The 17,600-nt window shown below is 49.6% G+C and overlaps 1 protein-coding gene across 1 annotated transcript in view; it reads right to left on the bottom strand.

Moving 5' to 3' along the window:
* The window catches only part of LOC144493937 (dynein axonemal heavy chain 6-like), an 814,395-nt gene that overhangs the window by 206,141 nt on the left and 590,654 nt on the right, over positions 1-17,600 (bottom strand). The window contains exons 54-56 of the mRNA XM_078213513.1: positions 10,670-10,795; positions 9,142-9,236; positions 1,823-1,982 (exon numbers count right to left, since the gene is read on the bottom strand). Coding sequence (XP_078069639.1) covers positions 1,823-1,982; positions 9,142-9,236; positions 10,670-10,795 — 381 coding nt within the window. The remainder of the gene's footprint in view (positions 1-1,822; positions 1,983-9,141; positions 9,237-10,669; positions 10,796-17,600) is intronic.

A 17,600-nucleotide genomic window follows, 5' to 3' on the forward strand; every position in this document is an offset into this window, starting at 1 on the left:
GTCCTTCTTGATGACAGTGGTTGTGGGTTTGGAAGGTGCTGCCTAAAGAACCTTGGTGACTTCCTGCAATGCATCTTGTTGATGGTACACACGGCTGCCACTCTGAATGCATGAGAGTGTGAGGGGAATCTCACCTTCCCCAGTGAGTGAGTGTGAGGGGAATCTCACCCTCCCCAGTGAGTGAGTGTGAGGGGAATCTCACCCTCCCCAGAGAGTGAGTGTGAGGGGAATCTCACCTTCCCCAGCGAGTGAGTGTGAGGGGAATCTCACCTTCCCCAGCGAGTGAGTGTGAGGGGAATCTCACCTTCCCCAGCGAGTGAGTGTGAGGGGAATCTCACCTTCCCCAGCGAGTGAGTGTGAGGGGAATCTCACCTTCCCCAGTGAGTGAGTGTGAGGGGAATCTCACCCTCCCCAGTGAGTGAGTGTGAGGGGAATCTCACCCTCCTCAGTGAGTGAGTGTGAGGGGGATCTCACCCTCCCCAGAGAGTGAGTGTGAGGGGAATCTCACCTTCCCCAGTGAGTGAGTGTGAGGGGGAATCCCACCCTCCCCAGTGAGTGAGTGTGAGGGGGATCTCACCCTCCCCAGAGAGTGAGTGTGAGGGGGATTCTAACCCTCCCCAGAGAGTGAGTGTGAGGGGGATTCTAACCCTCCCCAGAGAGTGAGTGTGAGGGGAATCTAACTTTCCCAGTGAGTGAGTGTGAGGGGAATCTCACCCTCCCCAGTGAGTGAGTGTGAGGGGAATTGCACCCTCCCCAGAGAGTGAGTGTGAGGGGGATTCGAACCCTCCCCAGAGAGTGAGTGTGAGGGGGAATCTCACCCTCCCCAGTGAGTGAGAGTGAGGGGGATTCTAACCCTCCCCAGAGAGTGAGTGTGAGGGGGAATCGCACCCTCCCCAGTGAGTGAGAGTGAGGGGGAATCTCGCCTACCCCAGTGAGTGAGAGTGAGGGGGAATCTCGCCTACCCCAGTGAGTGAGTGTGAGGGGGAATCTAACTTTCCCAGTGAGTGAGTGTGAGGGGGAATCTCACCCGCCCCAGTGAGTGAGTGTGAGGGGGAATCTCATCCTCCCCAGTGAGTGAGAGTGAGGGGGAATCTCACCTTCCCCAGTGAGTGAGTGTGAGGGGGAATCTCGCCCTCCCCAGTGAGTGAGAGTGAGGGGGAATCTCGCCGACCCCAGTGAGTGAGTGTGAGGGGGATTCTCACCTTCCACAGTGAGTGAGAGTGAGGGGGAATCTCGCCTACCCCAGAGAGTGAGTGTGAGGGGGATTCTCACCTTCCACAGTGAGTGAGTGTGAGGGGGATTCGCACCCTCCACAGTGAGTGAGAGTGAGGGGGAATCTCACCTTCCCCAGTGAGTGAGTGAGGGGGAATCTCACCTACCCCAGTGAGTGAGTGTGAGGGGGATTCTCACCTACCCCAGTGAGTGAGTGTGAGGGGAATCTCACCTTCCCCAGTGAGTGAGAGTGAGGGGAATCTCACCTTCCCCAGTGAGTGAGTGTGAGGGGGACTCTCACCTACGCCAGTGAGTGAGTGTGAGGGGGAATCTCACCTTCCCAGTGAGTGAGTGTGAGGGGAATCTCACCTTCCCCAGTGAGTGAGTGTGAGGGGGACACTCACCAACGCCAGTGAGCGAGTGTGAGGGGAATCTCACCTATGCCAGTGAGTGAGTGTGGGGGGAATATTACCTTCCCCAGTGAGTGAGTGTGAGGGGAATATTACCTTCCCCAGTGAGTGAGTGTGAGGGGAATCTCACCCTCCCCAGTGAGTGAGTGTGAGACGGAATCTCACCTACGCCGGTGAATGCGTCTGAGGGGGAATCTCACCTTCTCGGGAATGCTGTCCTTGTCCAGTTTGAGTAGATGCTTCAGGAAGCTGGGGTCTGCGAGCAGTAGTTTAGCAGTGGTCCAGTGAGGGGACTTCTGCAGCAGGATACACACGGCATTCATCACTGTGAGAACCAGGGTGGGTGGATTGGTGTAGACTCTGGACAAAGAGATTCCGGAGTTTTCACAGCAAGTAATCACACAGCAGGGGGATAGCCATTAAACCCACAGACCAACAAACAATGACATAAACAAGCTGAAAAAATATACCTGGAGGTATAGTGCCTGCAACAGAGAATGGCAGCGGCACAGAGTTACTGCAACAGTGTGAGGGAGCTGGATTAACATCAGTAGAGGCACAGTCAGTAACACAGAGCGCTGGGGGGAGAGGGGTTACTGAGTGACAGTGTGAGGGAGCTGGATTAACATCAGTAGAGACACAGTCAGTAACAGGGTGCTGGGGGAGAGGGGTTACTGAGTGACAGTGTGAGGGACCTGGATTAACATCAGTAGAGACACAGTCAGTAACAGGGTGCTGGGGGAGAGGGGTTACTGAGTGACAGTGTGAGGGACCTGGATTAAAATCAGTAGAGACACAGTCAGTAACAGGGTGCTGGGGGAGAGGGGTTACTGAGTGACAGTGTGAGGGAGCTGGATTAACATCAGTAGAGACACAGTCAGTAACAGGGTGCTGGGGGAGAGGGGTTACTGAGTGACAGTGTGAGGGACCTGGATTAAAATCAGTAGAGACACAGTCAGTAACAGGGTGCTGGGGGAGAGGGGTTACTGAGTGACAGTGTGAGGGACCTGGATTAAAATCAGTAGAGACACAGTCAGTAACAGGGTGCTGGGGGAGAGGGGTTACTGAGTGACAGTGTGAGGGACCTGGATTAAAATCAGTAGAGACACAGTCAGTAACAGGGTGCTGGGGGAGAGGGGTTACTGAGTGACAGTGTGAGGGACCTGGATTAACATCAGTAGAGACACAGTCAGTAACAGGGTGCTGGGGGAGAGGGGTTACTGAGTGACAGTGTGAGGGAGCTGGATTAACATCAGTAGAGACACAGTCAGTAACACAAGGTGCTGGGGTGAGAGGGGTTACTGAGTGACAGTGTGAGGGAGCTGGATTAACATCAGTAGAGACACAGTCAGTAACAGAGGGTGCTGGGGGAGAGGGGTTACTGAGTGACCATAAGACCATAAGACCATAAGACATAGGAGCGGAAGTAAGGCCATTCGGCCCATCGAGTCCACTCCACCATTCAATCATGGTTGATTTCAACTCCATTTACCCGCTCTCTCCCCATAGCCCTTAATTCCTCGAGAAATCAAGAATTTATCAATTTCTGTCTTGAAGACGCTCAACGTCTCGGCCTCCACAGCCCTCTGTGGCAATGAATTCCACAGACCCACCACTCTCTGGCTGAAGAAATTTCTCCTCATCTCTGTTCTAAAGTGACTCCCTTTTATTCTAAGGCTGTGCCCCCGCGTCCTAGTCTCCCCTGCTAATGGAAACAACTTCCCTACGTCCATCCTATCTAAGCCGTTCATTATCTTGTAAGTTTCTATCAGATCTCCCCTCAACCTCCTAAACTCCAATGAATATAATCCCACGATCCTCAGACGTTCATCGTATGTCAGGCCTACCATTCCTGGGATCATCCGTGTGAATCCCCGCTGGACCCGCTCCAGTGCCAGTATGTCCTTCCTGAGGTGTGGGGCCCAAAATTGCTCACAGTACTCCAAATGGGGCCTAACCAGTGCTTTATAAAGCCTCAGAAGTACATCCCTGCTTTTGTATTCCAAGCCTCTTGAGATAAATGACAACATTACATTTGCTTTCCTAATTACGGACTCAACCTGCAAGTTTACCTTTAGAGAATCCTGGACTAGGACTCCCAAGTCCCTTTGCACTTTAGCATTATGAATTTTGTCACCGTTTAGAAAATAGTCCATGCCTCTATTCTTTTTTCCAAAGTGTACGACCTCGCACTTGCCCACGTTGAATTTCATCAGCCACTTCTTGGACCACTCTCCTAAACTGTCTAAATCTTTCTGCAGCCTCCCCACCTCCTCAATACTACCTGCCCCTCCACCTATCTTTGTATCATCGGCAAACTTGGCCAGAATGCTCCCAGTCCCGTCATCTAGATCGTTAATATATAAAGAGAACAGCTGTGGCCCCAACACTGAACGCTGCGGGACACCACTTGTCACCGGTTGCCATTCTGAGAAAGAACCTTTTATCCCAACTCTCTGCCTTCTGTCTGACAGCCAATCGTCAATCCATGTTAGTACCTTGCCTCGAATAATCCATGTTAGTACCTGGATTAACATCAGTAGAGATACAGTCAGTAACACAGGGTGCTGGGGGGAGAGGGGTTACTGAGTGACAGTGTGAGGGAGCTGGATTAACATCAGTACAGATACAGTCAGTAACACAGGGTGCTGGGGGAGAGGGATTACTGAGTGACAGTGTGAGGGAAAGTGTAAGAAGGGTCACTACCTGAAGGTTTGCAGGGCAAAATCGGCCCCCAGGCCCAGCGGCGCCGCGTGCGATCCGCGGGAGGCACTGCCTTCGATGCCATCGCCGTGTGCGATCTGCGGGTGCCGCCATTTTGGACGCCATCGGCCGCGTGCGACCCACAGAGGCCGCCATCTTGATCGCCATCAGCCACGTGCGACCCACGGGAGCCGCCATCTTCGGTGATGTCAGCCGAGTCACGGGGGCCGCCATTTTGGGAACCGTCCACCGCATCGTCTAATCCGACAGTGGCCTCGGTCGCGTTAGACCAGTCCAGGCCTCACCAGCTCGCCTGGTCGATGATGGACGTCAAGGTAAACGGCCACACTACTAACTGCTTATTTGACAGTGGGAGTACGGAGAGTTTTAACCACCCTAACACGGTGAGGCGCTACGCACTGCCAGTACTGCCAATGCAGCAATCAATCTCCATGGCTTCGACGTCCCAGTCGGTGAATGCCCTCGGCTACTGTGTAGCGAATCTGACTGTACGGGGCACGGTGTACGACAAGTGCAGGCTCCTCGTGCTGCCACAGCTCTGTGCTGCCGTACTACTGGGGCTAGATTTCATGTGCCACCTTGGGAGCGTCACTATGGTGTATAATGGGCCTTTTCCCCCAATCTCCGTCCAAAATCCACAGCGAACAGACCAGCCACCGCGCACCACCTGTGGTCTCTCGACCCTCAAAGTCGCCCCTCCCTCGCTCTTTGAGCATCTCACCCCCGACTGCAAGCCCATTGCCACCAAAAGCAGACGGTACAGCGCTGGAGATAGAGCGTTCATCAAGTCCGAGGTGCGACGACTCCTGGGGGAGGGGATCATTGAGGCCAGTACCAGTCCCTGGAGGGCCCAAGTGGTGGTTGTTAAGACTGGGGAGAAACTTCGCATGGTCATTGACTACAGTCAGAACATCAACCAATACATGCAGCTGGACACGTATCCCCTTCCCCACATCTCTGACATGGTCAATCAGATTGCACAATATCGGGTGTTCTCCACCATTGATTTGAAGTTTCATACCACCAGCTCCCTATCCGCCCGGAAGACCGCCAATACACTGCCTTCGAGGCGGATGGCCGTCTCTACCACTTCCTTCGGGTCCCCTTCGGCGTCACCAACGGGGTCTCGGTTTTCCAGCGTGAGATGGACCGAATGGTGGACCAGAACGGGCTGTGGGCCACCTTCCCGTACCTGGATAACGTCACCATCTGCGGCCACGATCAGCAGGACCACGACACCAACCTCCAAAAATTCCTCCACACTGCGGCACTCCTTAACCTGACCTATAATAAGGAGAAGTGCGTATTCCGCATGCGCCGCCTCGCCATCCTTGGTTGTGTTGTGGAGAACGGGGTCATCGGCCCCGATCCCGACCGCATGCGTCCCCTCCTGGAACTTCCCCTCCCCACCACCCTCAAAGCACTGAGGAGATGCCTAGGCTTCTTCTCATACTACGCCCAGTGGGTCCCCAATTATGTGGACAAAGCCCGTCCGCTCATCAAATCCACATCTTTTCCCCTCGCGGCGGAGGCTCGGCTGGCTTTTGACCGCATCAAAGCGGATATCGCGAAAGCCACGATGCACGCTGGAGACGAATCCACCCCATTCCAGGTGGAGAGCGATGCGTCTGATTTTGCCCTAGCCGCCACTCTTAACCAGGCGGGCAGACCCGTGGCCTTCTTCTCGCGCACCCTCCAGGGCCCTGAAATTCGATACTCCGCTGTCGAAAAAGAGGCACAAGCCATCGTGGAGGCTGTGCGGCACTGGCGCCACTACTTAGCTGGCAAACGGTTCACCCTGCTCACGGACCAATGGTCCATCACCTTTATGTTCAGTAACGCGCAGCGGGGCAAAATCACGAACGATAAGATTTTGAGGTGGAGGATCGAGCTCTCCACCTACAATTACGACATTTTATACCGGCCTGGGAAGCTCAATGAGCCCCCAGACGCCCTGTCCCGGGGGACCTGTGCCAGCACGAACCTAGACCGATTACAGACCCTCCACAATGACCTCTGCCACCTGGGGATTACCAGGTTCTTCCATTTCACCAAGGCCCAGAACCTGCCCTATTCCATCGAGGAAGTCAGGTCTGTAACCAGGCACTGCCAGGTCTGCGCAGAGTGCAAGTCGCACTTCTACCGACCAGACAGAGCGCACCTCATCAAAGCCACCCGCCCTTTCAAACGCCTGAGCGTTGACTTCAAAGGCCCCCTCCCCTCCTCTGACCGCAACATATACTTCCTCAACGTCATCGATGATTAACATCAGTAGAGATACAGTCGGTAACACAAGGCGCTGGGGGAGAGGGATTACTGAGTGACAGTGTGAGGGAGCAGAATTAACATCAGTAGAGATACAGTCGGTAGCACAGGGCATTGGGGGAGTGGGGTTATTGAGTGACAATGTGGGGGAGTTGGATTAACATCAGTAGAGATACAGTCAGTAACACAGGGCATTGGGGGAGTGGGGTTATTGAGTGACAATGTGGGGGAGTTGGATTAACATCAGTAGAGATACAGTCAGTAACACAGGCTGCTTGGGTGAAAGGGTTACAGAGTGACAGAGTGAGGGAGCTGAGTTAACATCAGTAGAGGCACAGTCAGTAACACAGGGTGCTGGGGGGAGAGGGGTTACTGAGTGACAGTGTGAGGGAGCTGTATTAACATCAGTAGAGATAGAGCCAGTAACACAGGGCGCTGGGGGGAGAGGGGTTACTGAGTGACAGTGTGAGGGAGCTGGATTAACATCAGTACAGATACAGTCAGTAACACAGGGTGCTGGGGGAGAGGGGTTACTGAGTGACAGTGTGAGGGAGCTGGATTAACATCAGTACAGATACAGTCAGTAACACAGGGTGCTGGGGGAGAGGGGTTACTGAGTGACAGTGTGAGGGAGCTGGATTAACATCAGTACAGATACAGTCAGTACACAGGGTGCTGGGGGAGAGGGGTTACTGAGTGACAGTGTGAGGGAGCTGGATTAACATCAGTACAGATACAGTCAGTAACACAGGGTGCTGGGGGGAGAGGGGTTACTGAGTGACAGTGTGAGGGAGCTGGATTAACATCAGTACAGATACAGTCAGTAACACAGGGTGCTGGGGGAGAGGGGTTACTGAGTGACGGTGTGAGGGAGCTGGATTAACATCAGTACACATACAGTCAGTAACACGGGGCGCTGGGGGGAGAGGGGTTACTGAGTGACAGTGTGAGGGAGCTGGATTAACATCAGTAGAGATACAGTCAGTAACACAGGGTGCTGGGGGAGAGGGGTTACTGAGTGACAGTGTGAGGGAGCTGGATTAACATCAGTACAGATACAGTCAGTAACACAGGGCGCTGGGGGGAGAGGGGTTACTGAGTGACAATGTGAGGGAGCTGGATTAACATCAGTAGAGACACAGCCAGTAACGGAGGGTGCTGGGGGAGAGGGGTTACTGAGTGACAGTGTGAGGGAGCTGGATTAACATCAGTAGAGATACAGTCAGTAACACAGGGTGCTGGGGGGAGAGGGGTTACTGAGTGACAGTGTGAGGGAGCTGGATTAACATCAGTAGAGATACAGTCAGTAACACAGGGTGCTGGGGGGAGAGGGGTTACTGAGTGACAGTGTGACGGAGCTGGGTTAACATCAGTAGAGACACAGCCAGTAACGGAGGGTGCTGGGGGAGAGGGGTTACTGAGTGACAGTGTGAGGGAGCTGGATTAACATCAGTAGAGATACAGTCAGTAACACAGGGCGCTGGGGGAGAGGGGTTACTGAGTGACAGTGTGAGGGAGCTGGATTAACATCAGTACAGATACAGTCAGTAACACAGGGTGCTGGGGGAGAGGGGTTACTGAGTGACAGTGTGAGGGAGCTGGATTAACATCAGTAGAGATACAGTCAGTAACACAGGGTCCTGGGGGGAGAGGGGTTACTGAGTGACAGTGTGAGGGAGCTGGATTAACATCAGTACAGATACAGTCAGTAACACAGGGTGCTGGGGGAGAGGGGTTACTGAGTGACAGTGTGAGGGAGCTGGATTAACATCAGTAGAGATGTCCAGAGGGGCAATTTTTTCACACGGATGGTGATGAATGTTTGGAACAAGTTGCTAGAGGCAGTAGTAGAGGTGGGTACAATTTTGTCTTTTAAAAAGCATTTAGACAGTTCCATGGTTAAGATGGGTATAGAAGGGGATGAGCCAAATGTGGGCAATTGGGACTAGCTTAGTGGTTAAAAAAAAGGGTGTCATGGACAGGTTGGGCCGAAGGGCCTGTTTCCATGCTGTAAACCTCTAACACGCTATGACTCTATGAGACAGGCTTTTGATAGGCAGGGGAATCAAGGGGCAGACGGGAAAGTGGGTTGAGATCACAATCAGATCAAAGTGATCTTATTGAATGGTGGAGCAGGCTCAATGTACCAAGTGGTCTACTCCTGTCCCTAAATCTGTCAATGTTAATCCTCTCAAATTCCAAATTCCTTTCAAACAAACTTCTCAACTTGTCCTTTTACTGTCAGCGATTTGTGTTTCCCAAGGCTCTCTTTACAATGGTGTCTATTCGTTGGAATGTATTCCGAAGTGAAGAGATTGGTAATCCTGGTTTCAGTCTTGAGCAAGACTCTTCCGTTGTACAGCAGCACGGAGGTAACATCTGTCACACACACACACACGCTCACACACATGCACACACACACACACACACACATGCTCACACACATGCACACACATGTGCACACACACATGCACAAAAATGTGCAAACACGCACACACGCACACACACACACGCACACACACAGACATACCTGATCTCTGAAATATCACTCTTATCCAGGGCTTGAAGTGCAGTGAGGGCCATTTCCAGGACAGGAAGCACGTCATTCAGCTCATTGGTCGCTTGCTGTAAGTCAACACAAAGGTCCTTTCAGATCAGTGAAAGAAGCTCACATTACCAGCAACAGCCAGGAAGGGGAGCAGGGTCTGTATCACCTGCTTTCTCTGCTGCTTCCGTAACTGCACCAATACAACACTCCCTTCCTCTCCCCTCACCCCAGCCTGCAACCACATCAAATCCAGCCCCAAAACAGAGACATTCGGCCCATCTTGTCCATGTCAGCCCAAGGACACCCAGGTGCCCTTTGTAATCCCACCTTCCTGCACCGGCCCGTAGACCTGTAGCTTACAGCACTGAAGGTGCAAATCCAGGTACTGTTTAAAGGAGCTTGGGGTCTCTGCCTCCAAGAAAACGAAAGGTCATGAATGTAGCCCAATCCATCACGCAAACCAGCCTCCCATCCATTGACTCCGTCTACACTTCCCGCTGCTTCAGCAAAGCAGCCGGCATAATTAAAGGCCCCACGCACCCCGGACATTCTCTCTTCCACCTTCTTCCATTGGGAAAAAGATACCAAAGTCTGAGGTCACGTCCCAACCGACTCAAGAACAGCTTCTTCCCTGCTGCTGTCAGACCTTTGAATCGACTTACCTTGCATTAAGTTGATCTTTCTCTACACCCTAGCTATGACTGTAACACTACATTCTGCACTCTCTCCTTTCTTTCTCTATGAACGGTATGCTTTTTATGGCGCACAAAAAAACAATACTTTTCACTGTATACGAATAGATGTGACAATAATAAATCAAATTGAATCAAATCCACCACCAATTGGGGCAGCGAATTCCAGACTCCCACACTCCATGTTCTGCAGAAAAGCACAACTGGGGGGAGAAAGCGAGAAAAACACAACCGGGGGAGGGAGAGCGGGATTGAAATTCCCACCGGGAAAAGGGGAGAGTTTGTGTTGATTGGTGGTGTGCCCTATTGTCCAGTGTTCTGTTTTGAGTCTTTGGCAGGTTCTACGTTCCTCTCTGAGGGTTGAAAGCTGAGATTCAGTCGAGGTGTACAAGTCACAACACTGAATTAAGTTTTGGTACTGATTTTTCTAATTTCTGTATTGCAAATGCCTTGGAACTGTGAAAAAAATGAGTTAGTTTTGGTGCTTTCTGAATAGTGGGACTTATTATTTCTCATTGCGGTCGATATGGCAGGAACATGATTTAACGATTACTATATCTTCCTGCTCTTCTGTGTTCTTTATCAGATTTCCAAATTATGTGATTCACAAAACAGAAAAATAACTATAGGACTCAACCTTGGGGATACTGAGACACTCAAACCATGTGCAAGCGATATTAATGGAGTGATATCACATGAGCAGTGTCATGTGATGAAATGCCAAGATGAGATACCAGATTAAGGGCAGAGGTGCATTCTTCAGGGCTGGTGTGAAGATCAGGTTAATGTGGAAAGAACAGGCTCTGTTATAACGTCACCTTTGCGTAGTCCTCCACAATCTGGGTCTCTTCAGCCATGATCTCCTCTTCCCGTTTGACGATAGCTCGAACTTCCTCCACTGCCTCGGTGTCACTTTGAAGTTTCTGCATTAATTGTTCGACCTCCTGTGGAAAGAATGATCTGGTTAGTTCCCTCTGCACACAGCGCTCCAGTATCTAAGCTGCTCCTTTCTACTGCATGTTGTCTTGATCATTGTCAATAAAATCCTCCGTCAATCAAACTCTAGGAAGATGGGAAGAGGAGGAGGCCATTCAGCACCTCAAGCCTGTTCTATCATTCAATGGGAGCATAGCTTATCTGTATTTTAGTGTTAGTCACCTACATTAGTAACATAACTTGGAACGCCCTTCAAATCTCAATTTTGAAAGTTCCAATTGGTTGAAGAGTTGTAGTTTTCCACTTTCCTTTGGGTGGGATTTTCCACCTCGCTGCCATGATTTTCATGGTGGTAGAGGTGTCCTGCCATTGGTAGAATCTTTTGTTCCACGACTATCAACGGGTTTTCCCATTGTTAACACCCTCCGCTGCTGGCTACCCCATGGCTGCTAGTCATAGAGTCACAGAGGCCTACAGCACAGAAAAAGGCCCTTCGGCCCATTGTTTCTGCACTGGTCAAAGACAAACCACCCAAATATCCTAATCCCATTTGGCCCATAGCCTTGTTTGCCTTGGCATTCCAAGTGCACATCTAAATGCTTCCTAAATGTTATGAGGGTCTCTGTCTCCACCATCCTTTCAGGCAGTGAGTTCCAGACTTCCACCACCCTGTGGGTGAAAAGGTTTTTCCTCAGATCTCCTCTAAACCTCCTGCCCTTTAGCTTAAATCTTTGCCCCCTGGTCATTGATGCCTCCAAGGAGGGTAAAAGTTTCTTCCTGTCTCCTTTATCTATGCCCCTCATAACTTTATACATCTCAATCATGTCCTCACCTTCCCCATCACAAGGGGAGGAGGTGGTATAATGATATTGTCGCTGGCCCAGCAACCCAGAAACCCAGAGTAATGCTCGGGGAAGCCAGGTTCAAATCTCACCATGACAGATGGCAACATTTAAATTCAAAGATGCGCGTGCGGGTTAGGCCGATTGGCCATGTTAAATTGACCCAAGTGTCAGAGGATTAGAAGGATAAATATGTGGGGTTATGGGAATAAAGCCTGGGTGGGATTGTGGTTGGTGCAGACTTGATGGGCCAAATGGCCTCCTTCTGCACTGTAAGGATTCTATGATTCTATGACACAGGTAGGAAAAGGGATGAGGTCCTGAAGTGTGAATATAGAGAGTTAGGCAGAAGGCTAAAGTGTGGGACCTCGAGGGTGGTAATCTCTGGACTACTACCGGTGCCACATGCTAGTGAGAGTAGGAATAGGAAGATTAGGCAGATGAATGTGTGACTTGAGAGCTTGTGGAAGGGGCAGGGATTTAGATTTGTGGATCATTGGGATCTTTTCTGGAGAAGGGGTGACCTATTCAAGAGGGAGGGTTACACCTGAACTGGAGGGGGACTAATCATAGAAGCCCTACAGTACAGAAAGAGGCCATTTGGCCCATCGAGTCTGCACCGACCACAATCCCACCCAGGCCCTACCCCCATATCCCTACATATTTTACCCACTAATCCCTCTAACCTAAGCATCTCAGGACACTAAGGGGCAATTTTAGCATGGCCAATCAACTTAACCCGCACATCTTTGGACTATGGGAGTAAACCGGAGCACCCAGAGGAAACCCACGCAGACACGAGGAGAATGTGCAAACTCCACACAGACAGTGACCCAAGCTGGGAATCGAACCCAGGTCGCTGGAGCTGTGAAGCAGCAGTGCTAACCACTGTGCTACCGTGCCGTCAACATTTAATATCCTGGTGGGGAGATTTGCTAGAGCCACCTCGGAGGGTTTAAACTAGTTTGGCAGGGGGGTGGGATCCAAAGCAGTCAGGAGACAGAAGAGCAGGTTGAGAACAGCACAGAAGTTAAAGAGAGCACATTAAGTAGTAAAGGCAGTGTCAGTAATCCTAGTACTAGACAGATCAGGCAAAAGCAAGACAGAGAGCAAGGGAAGTCCAGATTAAACTGCATTTATTTCAATGCAAGAGGCCTGACGGGCAAGGCAGATGAACTCAGGGCATGGATGGGTACATGGGACTGGGATATTATAGCAATTACTGAAACATGGCTAAGGGAGGGACAGGACTGGCAGCTCAATGTTCCAGGGTACAGATGCTATAGGAAAGATAGAACAGGAGAGGAGGGGGAGTTGCACTTTTGATTAGGGAAAACATCACGGCCGTACTGAGAGGGGATATATCCGAGGGTTCGCCCACTGAGTCTATATGGGTAGAACTGAGAAATAAGAAGGGGGAAATCACTTTGATCGGGTTGTACTATAGGCCCCCAAATAGTCAGCGGGAAATTGAGGAGCAAATACGTAAGGAGATTACAGACAGCTCCAAGAAAAATAGGGTGGTAATAGTGGGGGATTTTAACTTTCCCAACATTGACTGGGACAGCCATAGTATTAGAGGGTTGGATGGAGAGAGATTTGTTGAGTGTATTCAGGAGGAATTTCTCATTCAGTATGTGGATGGCCCGACTCGAGAGGGGGCAAAACTTGACCTCCTCTTGGGAAATAAGGAAGGGCAGGTGACAGAAGTGTTAGTGAGGGATCACTTTGGGACCAGTGACCATAATTCTATTAGTTTTAAGACAGCTATGGAGAATGATAGGTCTGGCCCAAAAGTTAAAATTCTAAATTGGGGCAAGGCCAATTTTGATGGTATCAGACAGGAACTTTCAAAAGTTGAGTGGGGGAGTCTATGGGAAGGCAAAGGGATGTCTGGTAAGTGGGAGGCTTTCAAAAGTGTGTTAACCAGGGTTCAGGGTAAGCACATTCCTCTTGGAGTGAAGGGCAAGGCTGGTAGAAGTAGGGAACCCTGGATGACTCGGGATATTGAGGCCCTGGTCAAGAAGAAGAAGGAGGCACATGACATGCATAGGCAGCTGGGATCAAGTGGATCCCTTGAAAAGTATAGAGGGTGTCGGAGTAGAGTTAAGAGAGAAATCAAGAGGGCAAAAAGAGGACACGAGATTGTTTTGGCAGATAAGGCAAAGGAGAATCCAAAGAGCTTCTACGAATACATAAAGGGCAAAAGAGTAACCAGGGAGAGAGTAGAGCCTCTTAGGGATCAACAAGGTCATCTATGAGTGGATCCACAAGAGATGGCTGAGATCCTAAATGAATATTTCTCATCGGTATTTACTGTTGAGAAAAGCATGGATGTTAGGGAACTTGGGGAAATAAATAGTGATGTCTTGAGGAATGTACATTTTACAGAGAAGGGGATGCTGGAAGTCTTAAAGCACATCAAGGTAGATAAATCCCCGGGACCTGATGAAATGTATCCCAGGATGTTGTGGGAGGCTAGGGAGGAAATTGCGGGTCCCCGAGCAGAGATATTTGAATCATCGACAGTCACAAGTAAGGTTTATTTATTCATCACAAGTAGGCTTACATTCATACTGCAATGAAGTTACTATGAAAATCCGAGGTGAGGTGCTTGAAGATTGGAGGGTGCTAAATGTGGTGCCCTTGTTTGAGAAGGGCTGCAGGGAAATGCCAGGGAGCCTCACATCTGTGGGGGGTAAGTTGTCAGAAGGTATTTTGCAAGACAGGATCTACAGGCATTTAGAGAGGCAAGGACTGATTTGGGACAGTCAGCATGGCTTTGTGAGTGGAAAATCATGTCCCACAAATTTGTGAGAGTTTTTTGAAGGAGTAACCAAGAAGGTAGATGAGGGCAGTGCAGTTGATGTTGTCTACATGGACTTTAGCAAGGCCTTTGACAAGGTACCGCACGGTAGGTTGTTGCATAAGGTTAAATCTCACGGATCCAGGGTAAGGTAGCCAATTGGATACAAAATTGGATTGATGACAGAAAACAGAGGGTGGTTGTCAAGGGTTGTTTTTCCAATGGGAAACCTGTGACCAGCAGTGTGCCTCAGGGATCAGTGCTGGGTCCACTGTTATTTGTTATTTATATTACTGACTTGGATGAGAATATGGTTAGTAAGTTTGCAAATGACACCAAGATTGGTGGCATAGTGGACAGTGAAGAAGGTTATCTAGGATTGCAACGGGATCTTGATCAATTGGGCCAGTGGGCCGATGAATGGCAGATGGAGTTTAATTTAGATAAATGTATGGTGATGCATCAGAGCGCGACCTACTCAGTTAATGGTCGGGAGCTGGGGAGAGTTATAGAACAAAGATATCTCGGAGTACAGGTTCATAGCTCCTTGAAAGTGGAGTCACAGTGGTCAGGGTGGTGAAGAAGGCATTCAGCATGCTTGGGTTCATTGGTCAGAACATTGAATAAAGGAGTTGGGACGTCTTGTTGAAGTTGTACAAGACATTGGTAAGGTCACACTTGGAATACTGTGTACAGTTCTGGTCACCCTATTATAGAAAGGATATTATTAAAATAGAAAGAGTGCAGAAAAGATTTACTAGGATGTTACCGGGACTTGATGGTTTGAGTTATAAGGGGAGGCTGGATAGTCTGGAACTTTTTCTCTGGAGCATAGGAGGCTTAGAGGTGATCTTATAGAGGTCTATAAAATAATGGGGGGCATAGATAAGGTAGACAATCAACATCTTTTTCCAAAGGTAGGGGAGTCTAAAACTAGAGGCCATAGGTTTAAGGTGAGAGGGGAGAGATACAAAAGGTTCCAGATGGGCAATTTTTTCACACAGAGGGTGGTGAGTGTCTGGAACAAGCTGCCAGAGGTAGTAGAAGAGGCAGTACAATTTTGTCTTTTACAAAGCATTTAGATAGTTACATGGATAAGATGGGTATAGAGGGATATGGGTTAAACGTGGGCAATTGGAACTAGCTTAATGGCAAAAACTGGGCGGTATGGACAAGTTGGACTGAAGGGCCTGTTTCCATGCTGTAAACCTCTATGACTCTATGGCTCTACGTGGTGGTAATAAATGGATTTTAAAGATACACTTTGGTAGGTTAGCTCAGCCCATCCTGCGATATGTGGGAAGTCATGGATGTTCCACATGTCTCAGGCAAACACATCTACAGGAAGTGTCACTGGCTGTAGGAGCTTGAGCTCCCGGTTTCTCCAGAAAATGAAGGGCAGCTGGAGCCATGAGTGTGCCTCTGTGAGATTGAAAACTATATGGATAGCACCTTTAGAGAGCTGCTTACATCACAGATTAGGAGCACGGAGGCAGAGTGTGAACGGGTGACCGCCAGACAGTCTAAGAGGGCCAGGCATGTAATGTAGGAGTTCCCTAAGTCTACCTTGCTTGCAAACCTGTTTTCCATATTGGTGAGGGTGATGGTTTCTCCTGGGGGTGCAGCCAGAGCCAAGTCCCTGGTACCACAGGTGGCTGAGCTGCACAGGAGAAGGGTGGTGGAGCAATAGTGACCGGGGATTCGATGGTGAGGGGATCAGACAGGTGTTCCTGCAGCTTAAACCTGACTCCAGGAAGGTGTGTTGTCTCCTTGGTTCAAGGAGGTTATGGACATCCTTCTGGGGGAGGGTGAGCAGCCAGAGCTCGTGGTCCACATTGGTACCAATGAGATGAGTGGGAAGAGGGATGAGGTTCTGAAAGCAGGTTTCAGGGAGTGAGGAAGGAAATTAAAAAGCAGGAGCTCTTGGAGCAGGATTACTCCCGGTGCCACATTCTGGTGAGGGTCAGAGTAGGAGGATTGAGCAATTGAACAGGTGGCTGGAGAATTGGTGTCGGACAGAGAGCATCAGATCCCTGAGGTTTTGGGACCAGTTCTGGGGAAGGTGGGACCTGTACAATGTGGACAGGTCCCACCTGATTTCAGGAATAAATTAGATATAGCTCTTGGGGCTAAAGGGATAAAGGGATATGGTGGGAAGGGGGAATCGGGATATTGAATTTGATGATCAGCCATGATCAAAATGAATGGCAGAGCAGGATCGAAGGGCTGCTTGGCCTCCTCATGCTTCTAGTTTCTGTGTTTTCTATATTGTTCTAGAAAACTATTTCTAACACACTCCAGAAACTCATCCTTCACAGCATTAGTGCTTATTAGGTTTGTCCAGATCAAAGTCACCCCTGATTACTGTGTTACCCATACTACACGCTTCTTTAATCTGATTAATACCATGCACCACACCACCACTCCTCTTTGGCCTGTAAACAGCCCCTACCAATGTTTGCTGTTAGCTGAACTCAACTTGAATGCAGCATTCACACCAAGGTAGATGATTTAAAGATACAGATAGAGGCAAATGGGTCGGATTTACCCATTCTGGAAACATGGCTACAGGGTGACCAATACTGGGAACTGAATATTCAATAATATTCAACACTTAGGAAGCACAGGCAAAGAGGAAAAGGAGATGGTGTTGTGCTGCTGGTAGGGATGGGATCAGTACATCAGTAATGAGGATTTCAGATCCTAAAAGAAAATGGGGAATCTGACTGGATGGAGCTAACAGCAAACATTGGTAGGGGCTGTTTACAGGCCAAAGAGGAGTGGTGGTGTGGTGCATGGTATTAATCAGATTAAAGAAGCGTGTAGTATGGGTAACACAGTAATCAGGGGTGACTTTGATCTGGACAAACCTAATAAGCACTAATGCTGTGAAGGATGAGTTTCTGGAGTGTGTTAGAAATAGTTTTCTAGAACAATATAGAAAACACAGAAACTAGAAGCATGAGGAGCCCAAGCAGCCCTTCGATCCTGCTCTGCCATTCATTTTGATCATGGCTGATCATCAAATTCAATATCCCGATTCCCCCTTCCCACCATATCCCTTTATCCCTTTAGCCCCAAGAGCTATATCTAATTTATTCCTGAAATCAGACAACGTTTTGGCCTCAACTACTTTCTGTGGTAGTGAATTCCACACATTCACCA

The sequence above is a fragment of the Mustelus asterias genome, chromosome 5 (assembly GCF_964213995.1).
Source record: "Mustelus asterias chromosome 5, sMusAst1.hap1.1, whole genome shotgun sequence".
NCBI lineage: Eukaryota > Metazoa > Chordata > Chondrichthyes > Carcharhiniformes > Triakidae > Mustelus > Mustelus asterias.